Below are 19,069 nucleotides of genomic sequence, written 5' to 3'. Positions count from 1 at the left end.
GCATAAAGTTAATAGAAGTATTTCCTAAAATTTAAAATATTTTTAATTAGATTTTTATATTAATATGTAATTTTAACATATTAATATATACATTATTTTAATAAAATTATTAAATTTTATTCTAAAGAATTATTTTCGAACTTTTTTTGTCAATTATGCAATAATAAAAACATCCTGTCATGATTTTTTAAAATTAAAATCAGTATAAATGAATTTAGCAAAATTTGTATAAAAACTTGTATTTGTATATATTTATTTTCAATTGCAGTGAGGTGTATATGTTCATATGAGGTCATATAGACTGCTGTTATGATGATTTATGGTGCTTTTTAAGCTTGAAAATGTACGTCCTGACTCATTGACTCATAGCACATTTTTCAAATTCCCTTCTTTTGCGAGTAAGTCAGACTTGTTTGGAACCTGTGATAAAGCGACTTACATGATTAAACTTCATTATTGTGATTATTACTATCATTGCTGCAGTTGTGCAAATGCTGAGACTTAAGGTCAAAATACTGTTTTCAAACTATAGCATACTAAAACTAATGTTATGTCATTATTTAGAATATAAATTTATTTGTTTGAACAATAGCCATCATATCATTAGATAATTAAAATGAATGCATTTTAATACTTTTACAGTTGGTATTCTTGGAGTTCTTAAGCTACATTTGGGATCAGCATTTATAATTTCTATTGTATTATTGTGTTGTTAATGCATCGTTGTGTATTTAGGATCTGTTTCGGTGATCCATAAATGGTGGTCAAACTAAAACTACCAAGGTCAGCAAGCAGATAGAAAATGCACTGAATCGGTATCAGGTTACACCAAAGAAAACAGACCATGGCCTAAATTATACACTATTTCATTTGAACACTAACCAGTGTGTAATCAGGAAAGCCAATCAATCCTGCAGTGACCTCTTGTGGTGAACCTTGGCTGGACTGGGTTTGATGATGGGCACCAGTTGCCCTTTAGTGGAGAAAGACTGAACTACAGTTGCATTGCAGTAAAACGTTTAATATTGCACATTGCATTCAGTTATGCAGCTCTATTTGATACACATCCAACATTAAACTGAAAATGCACTGAAAGCTAAAAATGCATTGCTTGTTATAGTAAAGAGAAGTTCTTAAAAGTGCTTTATAAAAACAACATACAAAACAGCATCGCATAAAAAACACTCGTAGAATTAAGATCTAAAAATAAAACATGATAGAGAGTCCTCTATCCATAATACTTATTTTTCCAGTGTAAAAGTGGTCTTGTTTGAGTTAATCAAGAGAGAAATCTGCACAGATCAAGCATTGTTTACAAGCCTAAACAGTTCTAAACAAATATGTGGCTGGATTTTGATGTGAGTGAAAACTTTTTCACTGGAGGAAGCGTTATGGATTATGGACTCGTATTTTAGCCGGAAACAATGGTTTGAAGTTAAAAAGGTCTTGATGGATTTGTTTCTTACAAACATGCAGCTTTTGGTTGCACAAGATGTTAACTGATGGACTGGAGTGGTGTGGATTACTTGTGATGTTTTTATCAGCTGTTTGGACTCTCATTCTGACGGCACCCATTCACTGCAGAGCATCCATTGATGAGCTAGTGATGGAATGCTACATTTCTCAAATTTGAATACATTTTCATTACTATTCCTTTAAAGTATTTTCACATATCCCAATAGTGATGCTTATTTTTCACACAGATCATTATGCTGTAACATCTATTGCATTAATAATAACCATTGCCATTAAACTGCTGTTAACTACAGGCAAGGTTAGAGAAAAGCCTTAAATTACCTTAAATGACTAAATAGCATTTGACTATTAGTTAACATTAATGTGGTTCCTTTTCTTCAAGGATTCCTCATTCTTTCTCTTTGCTCGCCTGTTTAGCGTACATAACATACACTCATCAGCGTCACTCATCATCTTCAGTACTTCAGCAGCACAGTGATCAGCACAACGATCAGCACAATGATCATGAACAAAATCAGTGCTGCAACCAGAATGTACCACAGGCCTCCGACCTTCTCTGATTGTGCTGAGAGAAAGAATTGATGATAAAAAATAAATGACGTGCATTGAAAATTGTATGTGATAGTGCATTTATACGTTATTACAGTACCTCTGTAGCTGTAGATGTTGCTGAAACGGGAGAAACCTTTCCCACAGTCCCTCCGGCAGCTGTAATGTCCTTCTTCCTTTACTGTAATAGACCGGTAGTTTTCAGATAGTTTCTTGCGTGCATATGGATCATTAAAGAGTGTGTGATACCAGTGGTAGGATGTGCAGTTGGCAGGACAGAGAGGGCAGGAACACCGCAGACACTGGTTAGTAAACGCTGAAATCATTGCAGCAGGAGGTCCACCTGTTAAACAGAAATATGACTTACAAAACCATACTGTGTTGCAGTGATGATTTCAGATTAATATAGCAACCCCCATTATTAAAGCAATAAGCCAAGAAAGCCTGTGGTTTGACCATGGGATATTTTTAGGCACAATGCAAATTTAATCAGAATTTCAAATGTTTGTATTTGTTACAAAATTACAATCAATGTTTTTGTTAATGTTGTTAATTCAGTGGCTGTTTGTGAAGCTCAACTGATACAGTTTACAGTTTTTTTCAATTGCTAACTCTATCAAAACACAGCAAACCTGATTCAAAATCGAGTCATTCGGTCAAAACATTAGCACTAGTTTCTATCCAACAGAGGCATATAGTCAATCATAGCACAGTGACTGTCAAAATACTAAAAGTTGATGGCTTTACAAAAACTGCATTACTTGTCATGTTTCAGTTCTACCTGTATATAATAGACAGTATAAAAATACATAGTTTTTTGTAATTCAGCCTTCTGTTTACCTTCAACTGAAACCCATTTTATATTTTTAAATGTTGAATGTGTTCATTCTTGGCAGCATACTATCTAAAACTTTTCAATTGGAAATTCAATCGGAACCTTGATTGAAATTGCTTTCCAGTGGGTGGGGGTTGGATGTGGATGGTGTCCCCATGGTAGCTGTATTTAAGGTTTGGAACATTAGGTCTTCATTTCTGACATGCTGTGATTAAGAATTTGTAAATAACACTAAAAAGTTCCATGATTTTGTTGTTGGGTAAGCTTGTATGGAAAGAAAATGTAAGTATTTTAGAAACACGGTAATTGACTGCATATTGTGTGAAAACAACACAAATTGTGTTAATTGAATGGTCAAAACAGACGGATTTTGTACTAACTGCATTTAGAGTTTTGAAAATGTGACTACAGATTGGACAAAAGGATGCTAGCAATTGAAAAAAACTGTAACTGTTCATAAGGTGGATTGCCTGGGGGAAGAAACTGTTCTTGTGCCTAGCTGTCCTGGTAATTGGGGCTCTGTTGCGCCGGCCAGATGGCAAAAGTTCAAAAAGGGGATGACTTGGATGTGAGGGATCCAGAGTGATTTTCTGAGCCCTTTTCCTCACTCTGGATGTATACAGTTCTTGAAGGGTGGGCAGGGGAGCACCAATAATCTGTTCAGCAGTCCGAACCGTTCTCTGTAGTCTTCTGATCCCTGATTTTGTAGTCGAACCAGACAGTTATTGTGCACAGGACAGACTCAATGATGGCAGAGTAGAACTGTTTCAGCAGCTCCTGTGGCAGGTTGAACTTCCTCAGCTGGCGAAGAAAGTACAACCTCTGCTGGTCCTTTTTAACAATGGAGTTGATGTGAATGTCCCAATTCAGGTCCTGAGAGATGATAGATCCCAGGAACTTGAACGTCTCCACTGCAGCCACAGTGCTGTTCATGATGGTTAGTGGGGAGTAACATACATTCTTACGTATGTTAAAGAACACCATGGTACCATGCCTAAAAAATACTATCTGGTACTTTTTTGTTAGTACATGCAGCATTAGTCGTTCTGTTTACCTATAACTTTTAACTCCTGGACATCAGAAACTCCTTCCTTCTGTGCAGCTTCTGCACTGATGTGGCTGAACCTGTAGGTGGCGTGGCAGCTGTAATTGCCGTTATCCCTTTGTGTGGCATTGGTGATGGTGTATGTGTCTTCAGGTGAGCTCTTGATTTCTATTGAATCCTTATAGAAGACGGCCTTTTCCAGCTTCGGTCCACCCCAGACTACACACCTGAGAGCCACAGGCTCCCCCTGCAGCGCAGGAACGGCCGGAGGAACCAACATCACCATGAGCTCTGAGAAACAGACCAAACACAGGTCAGACTGCACACGCTGCTGAAAGAAACCTTCATCTAAACTTTTAACAGATTTAAAGTATTTTGAAATTGACACTTTTTTCTTCTGGGAAAACAGAACAAAATAATGATGCACATTTATGTCCAAACAAACGCTCTAGAATAAAAACATTCCTCCTCTTAAAGCCAAATGCTACCAAGTAGCAAATCATGGTGTTGATATGTTTATTATTTATTATAATAAAAAAAGGGTACCGTATGATTCAAATATGATTTACATTCATATACATTTTTTTTTTTTTTTTAATTTGGATTCATTTGATTGTGGCCATTGTAAGTTAAGATGCCTGTTTTTTTTTTACATTTTTCAATGAAAGTCAGTGGGCTCCAGTGTTGTTTTGGATCCCACTGCATTGTTTTGACACATTGCATGAACAAAATCAGTAAAGAGATTTTTCAAAATGCCTTCTTTTGTGTTTCATAGAGGTTTAAAATTACAAACAATTACAATTTTATATTTGTGTGAACAATTCTTTTAACTACACACAAGTGATCTGACATACAGAAGGAAGACGGATAATGAGTCACCTGTCTTTTTCAGCGTCACGGCATTGCTTCGAAGATCACTTTTCTTTTTCTTGCACCAGAAAGTGGCTCTTTCTGCCTCCTTTAATTCTGCAAATATAACAGCTCTGTTCATCATCTCATCAACATTGACTCTTAGACCGAAGATGCTCACTCCTCTCAACACAAAACAAGCCCAGTCCCTCAGATCATCTTCCGTCCGCAGCACCAGGTTTCTTCCATCTCCTTTGGTCATCACAGCACCTCCTGCAGATGGAGAGAGCTGAGCGTAAGGCTCCAGCTCTGAGAGAGAAAGAGAGAGATCATGAGAAACAGCAGGAGAAACAGACGATCATGAACGTTTAGGATGGTGTTCATACCCAGTACAGTGAGTGTGACCGGGTCACTCTTCTTTCTGTCCTGCTCACATTCATACTTCCCGTTGTTTTCTGGTGTTACTGCGGTAAGAAGCATTGAATAATCCTCATCTGTTTGTGGTGTTCCGTTTAAAAACCATTTTGTTGGCTTACTCCCTCCTTTACGATTACAGATCAGAGTGATGTCATCTCCAACAAACACCTGTGGGAACTCTGGCCGGACTGAGAGAAAGAAAACAGACATATGAGAGCGTATTCTCAAACAGCAGGTTGTCTGACTACTTTACTATTATGAAACATGATTGATTTACAGTAATTAAACACAGTGATTTAGTGCTGCACAATTTGCCAAAAAAATAAATAAAATAAAAAGAAAGTTTACTTGTTTAAAAGGTTCATTCATTCCTGCATACATTTATGCATTCCTGTGTGCTTACATGCATTACTTGCATGCATGCATTAAATAAATAAATATATAAATTAATGCTTTTCATGACTATGCTAAAAACATCTGGATGCTTATTGTGTGAGGATGTCTCTGTGAAACTAGATCTACACACTTTACTGTATGATATTAAATCTTTAGTTTTTTTTGAGGATCAGGCATCTGTAGGCACTGAATTTTACCACATGTTGTGGTCTATCGACAGGTGTGTCATAATAAAACATGTTTTTGCATTTACCTGCCAGTTTCTGTCCCTTGTTCCCTCTTATGAGAGCCAACAACACTGTGGCATAAAAAGATCAGTCAGATCTGGATTTGATTTCTGGATTAAGATTCTACAGCTTTAATTCATGCAGAGACAAAAAATGGTCAGTTTGTTCCAAGCTCCTTGGCAAATTACAAAGTCTATCATACGATGCAGATTTATTGGAGTGAGACAGACACACCACGTCAGTTATGGGCTTTAAAGGTCATTCCACGAAATCGTTACCTCGGGAGAAAATGTTTAACCAACAGTTGTATATATCCATGAAATAAGACACCTTAAAATGACAAGAAATTGCATTGTGCCATCTCAGGCTAGTCATTTATTATTTTATGACTATTTTTTCAACCCTGTTACAGACACAAGCATATAGTTCAATTAGAACTGTAATAGTTTTCACATATACGCAGCACTTAAGTTACTATATTTTCACTATGATTGTTTCACATTTTGGATTTTTTTTTTTTATATTTTGACCACATATCAATTAAGAATTTTTTTTTTCACGAGAGATATTACAAAAAGGGCTTTGTCCAAAATAAAATATAGTTAAAGTTACAATGGAAAAACCTATAAAGTTGTATCAAATATAATTTTTTTACAATTTTTAGGAAATTAATGACAGCAACAGGATTGACCAGAGTAACAGGGATGACAGGACACACATTCTTCAGCACACGGCACATAGTATTTGTTTACATAATACTGTAAAGTTTTACTATTTTAAATTGCGTATAGTTGTAAACTTGCCAAAGTTGTATCAGTCAATCAAGTCACCATTTTATTTATTTAGCACTTTGCACAATACAGATTGTTGCTTTATCAAAGCAACTTTACCATGTTAAACAGGTAAATAATGTTGATAATGTGGGAGAACGATAGCAAACAGCCAATTTTTTAGTTAAAGTCAGTTCTTTGTTGTCTTAGCACATTACATTTTTAAGCGATCTGGTGTCAGTTGATTGTCCAGTATACCCTCCAACAAGGGTAACAGAGCTGACATGAAATCAGGGGACACCAATAAAATGATTTATATTTTATAGAAAAAATGTATACTTATGGCAAAAACATTGCTTAACAATGAGATTGAATTTAGAACAATATGCAAATGTGATTTTTGTATAATTTCACCTTCAATTTGAAAATTGAAAGTCCTGCTGAAAAAGAACAATCATAGCGAGGAACAGGCCAAAAACTTTACCCTTATCAGCATAAATACTATTTAAAATAATATTTAATTGACTTTAATTTGATGTAATATTGATAAAAAAACTACATAGTATAGTCAGGGGCAGATTTAGTGAATTGGGGGCCCCAGGCAAATATAGGAATGGGGCCGTCTACATTTGCACACATTTCAAGGTTTCATTTCATCAACCTTGAGGTTCCTTTTTTGTCGTGATGCTTGCTGCTGCACAATGGTGTCCCATAGCTGAGCCCAATGTTTCAACATTTTTTATGTACATGTTATAATGGGATTCTTTCATTTACATTTATTCATGTAGCAGACACTTTTATTCTTTCATGTTGTAGACCACGAAATTACGGAAGCGTATTGCATTCACTTGAGGAAAAAAAAATCTACTCTGTTTTTCTGAATTAACGAGTTAATTATCTCAGAATTACGAGATAATTTTTCATGAAAAAGATTTTTTTTTCTCTGTTTATCTGAATTAACGAGTTAATTATCTCAGAATTACGAGATAATTAAGTCATTAATTCAGAAAAACAGAGAAAAAACTTTTTTTAATGAAAAATTATCTCGTAATTCTGAGATAATTAACTCGTTAATTCAGAAAAACAGAGTAGATTTTTTTTCCTCAAGTGAATGCAATACGCTTCCGTACGAAATAGAAATTGATAACAAGTTTTAACAAAAAACTAAATAAATTATAAAATGATAAACCTCATATTTGAAACTTTAAACCATTTTTTTTTAAGAAAAGGGATGAGTCAGAAGTATTATATTATTTAAAACGGGTTTCTGTGGGTGGATTTTGGTCTGAACAAAAACTGCAGACTGGATTATTGAAAATGCACATTCATTCTCTGCCAATAGGAGGTGCTTCAGAAATATAGTGGTTTCCCTGGTAAAGGCTGTAAACAAAGCAGTGCTCATCTTATAAATGATACTTTATCAGGTAAAATGAAAATGCCATCGAAACTTCTGAAGACAATCGGTATAAAAACTTGAATTAGCGAGAATGAGAAAAGTGTCAAAAATATAGCCTATATTGACGAGGAAAGTCCACTGATAACCAGCATATGCCTACATTTAATTTGAGTCATATTAACTTAGAGATGTCAATCGATTAATCACATGATTGTCATGAGTTAACTCGCGAATAATCGCAACTTAATTGCACATTTTTATCTGTTCTAAATGTACCTTAAATTAATACTTTTCAAGTTTTTAATACTCTAATCAACACGGGCATGGACAAATATGGATGCTTTATGCAATATATGTTTATTATTAGTGAAACCACAGTTAAGAGTAGACATGTTTCATAGGTCATGGATGTTTTTCAAAGACCTTGTTCATGTCTGTTAGACACATGAAAATACCAGGTTCCTATTACTTCTCTTTCTTTGCACTGAGCTATTTACTTACACAAACCTGTTTACATTTTCGCAGGACAGGGCAGTTCACTTCTTCTGAACATGCAAAATGTACATTTATTATTTATTAGGCTATTACATTTGTTTACCTCTCTGTGCCACATCTGATGCAGCTAAATTCGCAATAAAAATGTTTTCATTGTTATATTGTTTCTGTTGTCAGACAACGGGATGAATATGAACTAGTGACTGAAACGCGACCCATTAAGACTACATGACCAGCTCTCCCTTCCAAGATGTTATAATCGTGCCGTCGTCTGATAAACACACGAGGCTACACACAAGATAAAGACAATTGCTGTGCTGTGATTTCGGCTATATTTGCATGCAAAACTAGAGAAGCAACATAATATGTGTTTTAACAGCCGCGCGCTGAACAGAGACAGACGCGGCCGGAGAGAGAGGCGCGCGCGCTGGGAAAGAGAGACCTGCTTCAGGTGCATAATATTTCTATTTGCTACAAGCACAAGAAGCACGTTCAACTCGGACACGCAGACGGTTGTCGTGGTAATAAACACCGTTCGCGTGTCCGTATATGAAAAGCGCTTTTGGGGGCCCAAGGCAGTCGCCTACCTTTGGCTAATGGGGAAGTGCGCCCCTGAGTATTGTTATGTTTTTAAATCACAAATTTATTTGTTGTCAGATTATTTCATTGAGACACAAAATGCACCGTGAAAACCTGGGGATTCTTCCCCCTAGAAATAAACATAGATTTATGGTTCTAAAGAGACTTCTAGGCTAGTAATCAAATGCTGTAATTAGTGCCATTAAACACGTGACTCTTTAGTGTTTTTACCTGCCAGTGTGAACAGAGACCTCATGTCCATCAGCAGATCTGAACCGTGCTGTCCGTCACAAAGAGAAAGTCTGATGGACAGAAAGCATGCTTACAGAAGTTTGCCTTTCTTTTTGACATTATGTTGTCTTCGTCTCTGGTCTGATCTTTTCTTGATATAACTGCATTGACATTTTAGACAAGTCACATTTGAAAATATTTTAATTATTATGCGTTTGACAAAATACTTTCGCTTTCACTATAGACTTTCCAAAAATGTTTGTAGACAAGACATCTTTTGAAAAGTCGGGTATAGCTTCATACTGGTCAAAAAGAGTTATATAGGCATTTGTGTCAGGCGTACAAATGAAAACATGCAACATCAAAACAGGACCATACCTTTATTATGAGAATATGAGTAGGCATAATCAATCTCGAGACGAATCTAATCTGTCGCACTTAAATTAAAGAAAGCGTCTGTCCCCAGATGTGTTAAATCCAAGAAATATTAATATATCTCCATAGTTTACAAAAGATTTACCTGCAAGATCTGTCCTCTATCGTCGTTCTTCTTTAAAAAAAAAAAAAAAAAAAAAAAAAAACGAAAATGAAAAAAAAAAAGCAATCCGAGAAACGTTTTTTTTTTTTAACCCAGAACTGGGACAAACTTCCCGTGGCTTGAACAGAATCTCTATAATCAGACTGGCAATGAGCCTATAATTACAAGTAGATGGAAAAGAAACAACAAAAAAACAGAAACACCCTTTTTGTTCCTCTGGCAAATATGGCCTATTTTTTCATTTTTAAAAAATCTACAAAAACAACTTGTATTCCATTATGCTTTAACTTCTTTGTTTTTAGGGTGAATTCATGTAAAGTGGGCCACTTTGTGTTTAACTTGTCATTTATATACCAGATGCTTTTCTTTTCATTTCTTTGTTTACTTCATGCACTCCAGACAAATGTCTTTTCAGGTAAAATGGGCCATATATGATTTATCAAAAGATGATCCCCGTATTTTAATTGTAAAAACATTTATGTGTTTTTTATGTTTATTGGCACATTATCAAATAAACATAATTCAACAACATATTTAACAAAAACATATAGCCAAGGATATAAGTAAAATGAGTTTCCTCAATTAATGCATAAAATTCAAAACTGATCTATTAAAAATTAAATTTGATTAAATTGAACAGAATTTTGATGAAAAAAGAGAACTCTACAATGTGACTATAACACAAGCAACAGCAGACAGGGTATCAACAAAAATTAAATGAAAGCGATATTTAAAATGTAAAATTGTAAAAATGTTTTCTCTAAATGAACTTTAATTGTGACCGTTTCTTCTGCTGTTTCCTTTCTTGACTTGAATTTCCTGACTGCATTCTCATTTGTTTTCTAAAAAGCCAGTTATACATGTCAATGAAAAAAAAAATCAGTGAATGTCAATGTATTTAATAAATGTGAGTAGCATTAATGAAGGTTCAGGGTGGCCCACTTTATCTAGCACACTTGGCCAAAGTGGGCCATCAATATTTAACCATATGTATATATATATATATAGCAGTGAATTTTTGTCAGAACCAAGGAAGAGACCAAGGCTTCATTTATATACAATTTAATTTGACACAAGTATTTTATGAGGAACAGGAATAAAAAGTATATAATAACTAAAATGACAAACCACTGTGTAACTATGAAAACCAATTAAATCCTGCAGTGACCTCTTGTGGTGAACGGTGAATGGCCACCAAATTTGCCCTTTAGTGAAGAAAGACTGAACGACAGTTGCATTGCAGTAAAAATTTAATATTGCATATTGCATTCAGTTATACAGCTGTGTTCTATTTGATGTACATCCACAATTAAACAAGCTGAAAATGCATGGAATTCTTAAAATACTTACAACCTAATAACCAACCAGTAAAACCATCTAACCAACCTAGTAAAATAACCTACAAAAACAACGATGTACATGAAGTAAAATTAAAGTCTAAAGATAAACATGATGAAACATTGAAATAGTGCAAACAGACTACAGTGCAAATGAAGCATGATTAAAGCAATGAAATACTGCAAAAAGACTAGTGCAAATTGCATTTACAGTTGGATGAGAGTGATAGCCTACTAGCTGAGAAATATCATTACTTGTCTTTAATAGATAGCATAATCTGTATAACTATAAATTCACACAGATATTCCTATATAACTGATTTTTTGCAATTCTGTGTTTAATGCTTATTTATATGTGATGCCTTGGCATTTCTGTGCTTTAGGCCTAAATCCTTCTGTGTTATTGTGCAAAACTTGAATTTTTTTATCTTCTTTGTCCTGTTATATGCAGAATTATGTATCTGAATTCTCATAAATGTGTCTGAATGTGTGAATCTGTGTGTGGCATCTGTTATCTTTGTGTGTGTGTAAACTGTACATTTATATGCTTATGTGCTTACTGTATATGCTTTCATACGATGAGATTAGTATATAGATTATTATATTTCTTTCTTTGAATCACTTTAAAGTTGAAGTGTGGCTATTTCTTCATCAATAGCGTCTGGAAATGCTTCAATGTAAAATTAGTAATGTTAGTTTGGTATTTGATTTTGTCCTAACGGTATAAAGTGGAGTTTCTGAACAAAATAGAGTCGGATCTGAATGAGAGTTGCCGTGATTTATCTGGGATCTCCTGAAACACACTTTTGAGGAGGATTTTGACATAGTTGCAGGTTAAAAGGTCAAGATCATTACAAATTACATTATAGGTCAAACATTTTTTTGAACGTTTGAAATATCAGTATTTTTTACTCATACCTGTCATTTTGTTTCAAAAGGCTTTGATTCATCAGCCGGAGTCATGTGGATTGTAGTCTTTGTGTGGTTTTTGAAGCATCAATTTTAGAGGTAATGGACTACTATTATTTTTCTAAAAATCTTTGTTTGTATTCATCAGAAGAATGTGTATACACATACATGCACACATACATTATATATATATATATATGTGTGTGTGTGTGTGTGTGTATTTATCTTTATATATGTATATAAAAATATATGTGTGTGCAATTAAATTTTCTTTTTTTTGGGATGGAGTTCCAAGTATACATTTAATACAATAACCTGCATTAAACTGTTTTACCTTTTGGCAAGGTTTTTAGAAAGACTGCATTGGTTTCAATGACTAAACAGCCATTTGACTATTGTGGTGCTTATTCTTTCCCAGATTCCCTCATTATTTCTCTTTGCCCGTCTGTTTCTTCACTTCTTCGTAAGGATTTTCCTCCACTGTCACGGTCTCGTAATCTTTATCTTTCTGAGGAAGCTGCTCATACCCTCCCTCTGCTTCTCCTGCTGGCTTTTTAGAGTCATCTGAACTCAGTGTCTGGTACACCTCGGCTTTGACGTTCTTAAGTGCCTCGTACCCACCTTGACCTTCACTCTGACCCTCTCCAGGTCCTACTGTGTGGTACACCCCCTCCTCCTGCCTCTTTTGTAGGGGTTCGTAACCCCCCTCGGCCTGGTCCTTGTTCGTGCTCTCGCCCAGGGTGTGGTAAACCGCCTGATCCTTGTCCTTGAGTTGGATTTGCTCATAGTCTCCACCTGTCATCTTGTCGTTATCCTGTTTGGTCTGCTGGATGCCGCTTCCTCCACGTCTGCGTTTCAGCACAACCAGCAAGACGATCAACAACCCGAGAGCGATCAGAATCACCGCCACCATGATGGGCATCACGTTTGCATGATCTGATTCAGGTTTTGCTAAGAGAAAGAGAGAGGATGCAGATTCATTCTAAAAATAAAAAAGAGAAGTAGTGTCCTTGCACAATCGTCAAGTGAGAATTGAAAGTGACTAGTGCATTTATACTTTACTACACTCTACATCAGGGGTGTCAGACTTAATTCCTGGAGGGCCCTGCTAGTCTCACGTAGCCAGACCTCAGACTGACGGCTGAAGGTCTGGAATGTATTGTAGCTTTCATTGGCCAAGGCTTTCATTGTTTTGACATCGACATGTCAAACAACCAATCACAGTTCGTTTCGTTTAGCGTCACGTTTCGGGGCATGGAAATGTCGCCACAATAACAAACCGGTGTGTGAAACTCTCGGATGTATTTTAAAGATTCTATGCCGCAAACTTTAAATATTTCACATACTTTTGAAAATCCAGCGTTAATTGACCCTGATAAGCATTTGTCGTCACATTTATAAACATGACAGCTTTCTTCTTTCTTGAGAGGGTTTGGCACCACAGCATCTTTGTTTCCTGGCGGACCGAAAATAAATACGACACTCGCGTCTCCCGGAAATCTGGTTTAATTCAACCAGTCAGATGACGACTTCGACATTCCTGAAGTGTTTCCAGACAAGTGTGCCATATGCATCAGACGTTTAGCCAAGGGTCCATAGGCGTGACGTCTGAGGCTGAGACTAGGGCTCTGCAGAGTTTAGATGCAACCCTAATTAAACACACCTGATCCAACTAATTAAGTCCTTCAGGCTTAATTGAAAACTGCATGTGTTGGAGTAGGGTTGGAACAAAACTTTGCAGGGCTGCGGCCCTCCAGGAACTGAGTAACGAAAACCTTAATTAAAATAACCCCCCCCTCCAAAAAAAAAATTAAATAAAACCAAAACAAAATATTAATGAAAAACAGTAATGCATTGAAAATATAAAGAGCATGTATGTTTGTGTATTAATACCGCTGTAGCTGTAGCTGTAGATGTTGCTGAAACGGGAGAAACCTTTCAGACAGCCCCTCCGGCAGATGTACTGTCCGTCTTTGTCTACGGTAATAGAATCTTCGTTTTCAGATAGTTTCTTGCGTGTGTATGGGTCATTAAAGAGTGTGTGATACCAGTGGTTGGATTTGCAGTTGGCAGGACAAAGAGGGCAGGAACACTGCAGACTGTTAGTAGACGCTGAAATCACTGCAGCAGGAGGTCCACCTGTAAAACAGACATGTGACTATGGTGCACTGATGTTTTCAGATGAATATAGTATTCATATACAGTGGTGTTTACATAGTGCCTTTGTTTCATACTGGATTGTAACTGGTCCAAATTAGGCTAAAGAGCGGCCTTTTATTGTGGCCAGCCTAAGGCACACCTGTGCAATAATCATACTGTCTAATCAGCATCTTGATATGCCACACCTGTGAGGTGGATGGATTATTTCAGCAAAGGAGAAGTGCTCACTAACACAGATTTAGACAGATTTGTGAACAATATTTGAGAGAAATAGGACTTTTGTGTACATAGATAAAGTCTTAGATCTTTGAGTTCAGCTCATGAAATATGGGGGCAAAAACAGAAGTGTTGCATTTATAATTTTATTCAGTATATATATATATATATATATATATATATATATATATATACTTTGTGTTAATTTTTTTGTTAGTATGCAGTATTAGTGGTTCTGTATTAATGAGAGTGTGAGGTAATGCGGTAATATTGTGTTTACCTATAACTTTTAACTCCTGGACATCAGAAACTCCTTCCTTCTGTGCAGCTTCTGCACTGATGTGGCTGAACCTGTAGGTGGCGCGGCAGCTGTACTTCCCGTCATCACTTTGTGTGGCATTGGTGATGGTGTATGTGCCTTCAGGTGAGCTCTTGATTTCTATTGAATTCTTAAAGAAGACGGCATTTTCCAGCTTCGGTCCACCCCAGACTACACACCTGAGAGCCACAGGCTCCCCCTGCAGCGCAGGAACGGCCGGAGGAACCAACATCACCATGAGCTCTGAGAAACAGACCAAACACAGGTCAGACTGCACATCCTTCATCTACTGTTTCATTTAAATATCCAGTCACATTAAGATGTGAGTTTTGTGGATTTTAATTAATGTCTGTTTGCTTTGAATTCATCCTAATGCCAGTGCAAGTAAATCCTGACAAATGTTTGTCAGGTATACAGATTTAAAATGAAAATTTTTAGGAAAACAGTCCAAAATTTTGATGACATCACATTGCACTTGCAATTAAATGCTCTGAAGATTGAGAATGGCCCTCATGCAAGCAAATAGCAAATCTTCATTTTACTGTTACGTAAAGTAAAGGCTATTGCCTATTTATGCAAAATGGGTTCATTAAATAATGTCAACATAGGAATGAGTGATTTAATGCAATCTTTAACGATCAGCATTTGACATACAGTAAGAGTATAGAGCTATAAAAACTGATCTTGAGACCTTGACAGACTTCAGTATCTTGGCAAATCTGAGCACAGTTTGAGACATTATTGAGGTCTATTTTAACACTTTAAAGGATACACATTTTTTCAGTAAAATATCTGTGAAGCAGGAAATTACTGTTTCCAGTTGCTCTCTAATTTAGTCTCATGGCTGTTTATGAAAGTACTTTGAGATTTTGTAGATATTTATTTTTCTTTCTTTCTTTCTTTCTTTCTTTCTTTCTTTCTTTCTTTCTTTCTTTCTTTCTTTCTTTCTTTCTTTCTTTCTTTCTTTCTTTCTTTCTTTCTTTCTTTATTAAGCTCAATATGATGTAATATCACTTGCTTATGTTTCAGACTGATGGGAACTAGCTGATAGAAAGCTGGTCAGAAAACGTTTTCTAGGAAAGAGCAGTCTGCATAGTGAATAGAGAAGTGGTCTGCAAATTCAGCGGAGGAGACATGCGATCACTGTTCAAATAGTAATACAATCCCTTGTTTTGTAAATGGTTTTGCAGAATTGCATCTTATGATAATGCAAGCACAACAAAAGAGATATGGTTCATGGTTTGCTTGTTTTGAACACCATTGACTTTCATTGCATGAAGACAAACAGTCAAAACATTCTTCAAAGAAAGTAAGTCGTTACAGGTTTGTATCCCTTTATCTACACACAGGTGCTGAAATACAACAGGAAGTGAACTAATGAGTCACCTGTCTTTTTCAGCGTCACGGCATTGCTTCGAAGATCACTTTTCTTTTTCTTGCACCAGAAAGTGGCTCTTTCTGCCTCCTTTAATTCTGCAAATATAACAGCTCTGTTCATCATCTCATCAACATTGACTCCTAGACCGAAGATGCTCACTCCTCTCAACACAAAACAAGCCCAGTCCCTCAGATCATCTTCCGTCCGCAGCACCAGGTTTCTTCCATCTCCGTTGGTCATCACAGCACCTCCTGCAGATGGAGAGAGCTGAGCGTAAGGCTCCAGCTCTGAGAGAGAAATAGAGAGATCATGAGAAACAGCAGGAGAAACAGACGATCATGAACGTTTAGGATGGTGTTCATACCCAGTACAGTGAGTGTGACCGGGTCACTCTTCTTTCTGTCCTGCTCACACTCATACGCCCCGTTGTTTTCTGGTGTTACTGCGGTAAGAAGCATTGAATAATCCTCATGTTTTTGTGGTGTTCCATTAAAAAACCATTTTGTTGGTTTACTCCCTCCTTTACGGTTACAGATCAGAGTGATGTCATCTCCAACAAACACCTGTGGGAAATTTGGCCGGACTGAGAGAAAGAAAACAGACATATAAGACACAAATCTTCTGTAATGGCAGGTTGTCTGATTACTATTATGAAATATGAATGATTGACCATAATTGAAGACTACAGTGATTTAGTGCTGTCTGCGCTACAAAAAAGATGATTGGAGTAATTGGAGAAGTTTGATTTCTTTAATTCAGTTATTTATACATGTGTGTATTTATGAATTAAATAAATGCACAAGTTATTTTTTTGAAGTCATACATTCATAATAATGCATTTATTTATTTATAAAGTCATAGTTTCAGCCCTTGCTCTGATTTAGATTCTAGCCGAATGTTTTGGGCTGCTTCTGTGTAAATGCATGTGTTGGTGTTTATTTAAGGGCTGTGGGTTTGCTGTTGAGTTTAGTTTTTGACTGTGTCTAATTGATCTGAAATGTGCCACAAGTGATCAGGGATCTTGATGAATATAAACTCGAGCTGCTGGTTTCTAACATTGGGATTCTTTAAAAGGATCTGTAGATCTCTCATCTGGTCTCGTCTCTGTTGCTCGTTGATTATTTTGTAGGAGTCGGGCTGCTGAGTCTATAGCAGACACACCCTGCTGCGGCCACGGCAGAAATGATTTTGGACCAGGCTGGAAGCTCATTATAAATGAGGTACTTAATATACGCAATACATTTTAAACACGTTAATAATATCAGATATTCTGCACTAAAGTTCTGGAAATATCCACTGGGTTTTTGCTCAAAACTAATAGATTTGATGTGATGTGTGTTTGTTTGTTTTTTTGAAGATCAAGCGGAGCTGATCATCTTTACTGGTCTTTGCCACATGTATTGTTTCATTTGATTTGATCATATGCACAATCTGTAGAAGTGTGTGCAATGAAATGTGTGTATTTACTTGTTAGATTCTGTCCCTCGCCGTCCCTTATGAGAGCCAACAACACTGTGGAATAAAAAGATATGGTTATTTAAAATAAGACTAAGAATCTACTGCTTTTATCTTGATTTGCAGCTGCAAATGAGACGAGCACACCCAGTCAGTTTTGGGTCTGTGATGACTTCACTGTCCAGGTGCATTTTCAGTGCTGTGGAACCAGCAGTGTCCAAAATCCAGATAAGCTATGACCACACCAGAACACATGAGATCGATATCATTTCAAATGTATTTCTGTACATCTGTGCTTTACTACATACCTCTCTGGAAGACTTACTCTGATTGGTCAATTGCAACTTACATTGGTGAAATATTCCTGAATGATGACTAATAATAATATTTATTAATTTATTAAAAAATAAAATAAATCATCTCTCAACAAACTTAATGACATATTTTGCTTTCCTTGAAGCACGGTATATATTATATATTTATAATCTTTAAAAAAATAGGAATGAACTGTCAGTATTGTGCATCATGAAAGTTAGTAAATTATGCAGAATATTGACTACAAGTACTGCAACTACTTGAAAGTGGTTTTTGCATACAATTAAAAAAATTTTTGCATCTAAAACTTGTTTGTGGCACTGTGATGAAAATCTGTGTAACAACATTGATATCTTAGTGCAAGCATAGCCAAAAATAATATGATTCATATTTTCTATGATTATTGCCCCGAAATTAGATAATTTGTTTAAAACTGTCAATATTTAGCGTGAATATATTTACTAGACAAAGAAAGTTTCCTCTTGAGTTTAGTGAAAGCTACAAACTGACTTGAAGTAAACCTCAGCTTTAATATAACAAAGAGCAATATCTAAATGTCATAATATAGCAGTTTATCTAAATGTCCAAACATTGATTACACAGAATCTGACAATAAGATGATGCTGAACTCTTGTGTTTTTACCTGATAACAGCAGAGTCCTCATGTCCATCAGCTGAGCCGATCAGCGCTGTCTGTCAGAAAGAGAAATATAACTGTCTGATGGACAGAAAGATGAGCTGTGGGCAGAACTTTGGGGAAGTGGGGATAAAGTGGCTTATCAGTCTTATTGCATCCAAGCTCTGCTGAGTATGTGTGTGCATGTTTAATCAGGGTTTTTTTTTTTTTCTCTCATGGTACATAAGGCATCGGCCGCCACACCTCTCAGTCACACTGAGTCAGCAGTGTATGTTTAACAGCTCATTTCAGCTGTGTGAGCTGCGCTTCATTTACAATTTGGTTGTTATCAGGCTTTGCTATTTACAGAATATGTGAAGTCATGGTATGTGGGTGGTCAGTGATCAAGAACTGAGCTGCTCAAACCCCAATTTAAGCGTGAAAGAAACACTCGCTTATTTTATTTATTGCATCATTTATTATTATAAATATATTTTTTTGTTATAGTTTGTTAAAGCACATTTAATTTGCTTTAAGTTATAAACTCTACTGCATCTGTTT

At 36.1% G+C, this 19,069-nt stretch overlaps 2 protein-coding genes and 2 gene segments (V, D, J or C); 1 reads left to right on the top strand and 3 right to left on the bottom strand.

Annotated features, from left to right (window-relative positions):
* LOC306864845 (Ig kappa chain V-III region MOPC 63-like) overlaps positions 1-19,069 on the bottom strand; it is a 684,433-nt gene that overhangs the window by 519,592 nt on the left and 145,772 nt on the right.
* LOC306864846 (Ig kappa chain V region K29-213-like) overlaps positions 1-19,069 on the top strand; it is a 764,502-nt gene that overhangs the window by 601,624 nt on the left and 143,809 nt on the right.
* LOC306864835 (high affinity immunoglobulin gamma Fc receptor I-like) lies at positions 1,003-9,939 on the bottom strand. 2 transcript variants are annotated; one of them, XM_079409094.1, is made up of 8 exons: positions 9,786-9,939; positions 9,266-9,336; positions 5,821-5,865; positions 5,141-5,359; positions 4,785-5,063; positions 3,915-4,196; positions 2,126-2,368; positions 1,003-2,041 (listed from the first exon to the last, which is right to left on the bottom strand). In XM_079409094.1, the coding sequence occupies exons 2-8, from the start codon at positions 9,294-9,296 to the stop codon at positions 1,932-1,934; spliced, it is 1,209 nt and encodes a 402-aa protein (XP_079265220.1). In that variant the 5' UTR covers positions 9,297-9,336; positions 9,786-9,939; the 3' UTR covers positions 1,003-1,931. The 2 variants fall into 2 exon arrangements, with proteins under 2 accessions (XP_079265220.1, XP_079265221.1); XM_079409095.1 differs by having other exon boundaries at positions 9,644-9,796.
* Positions 11,038-18,710, bottom strand: LOC306864831 (contactin-2-like). The gene is made up of 7 exons (XM_079409090.1): positions 18,536-18,710; positions 17,590-17,634; positions 16,487-16,705; positions 16,131-16,409; positions 14,706-14,987; positions 13,943-14,188; positions 11,038-13,000 (listed from the first exon to the last, which is right to left on the bottom strand). Exons 1-7 carry the CDS (start codon positions 18,561-18,563, stop codon positions 12,477-12,479), a joined length of 1,623 nt encoding a protein of 540 aa, XP_079265216.1. The 5' UTR covers positions 18,564-18,710; the 3' UTR covers positions 11,038-12,476.

The sequence above is a fragment of the Barbus barbus genome (assembly GCF_936440315.1).
Source record: "Barbus barbus genome assembly, chromosome: 46".
Classification (NCBI taxonomy): Eukaryota; Metazoa; Chordata; class Actinopteri; order Cypriniformes; family Cyprinidae; genus Barbus; species Barbus barbus.
The sequence above is the reverse complement of the archived record's forward strand: the minus strand, read 5'-3'. Positions and strand labels throughout refer to the sequence as shown.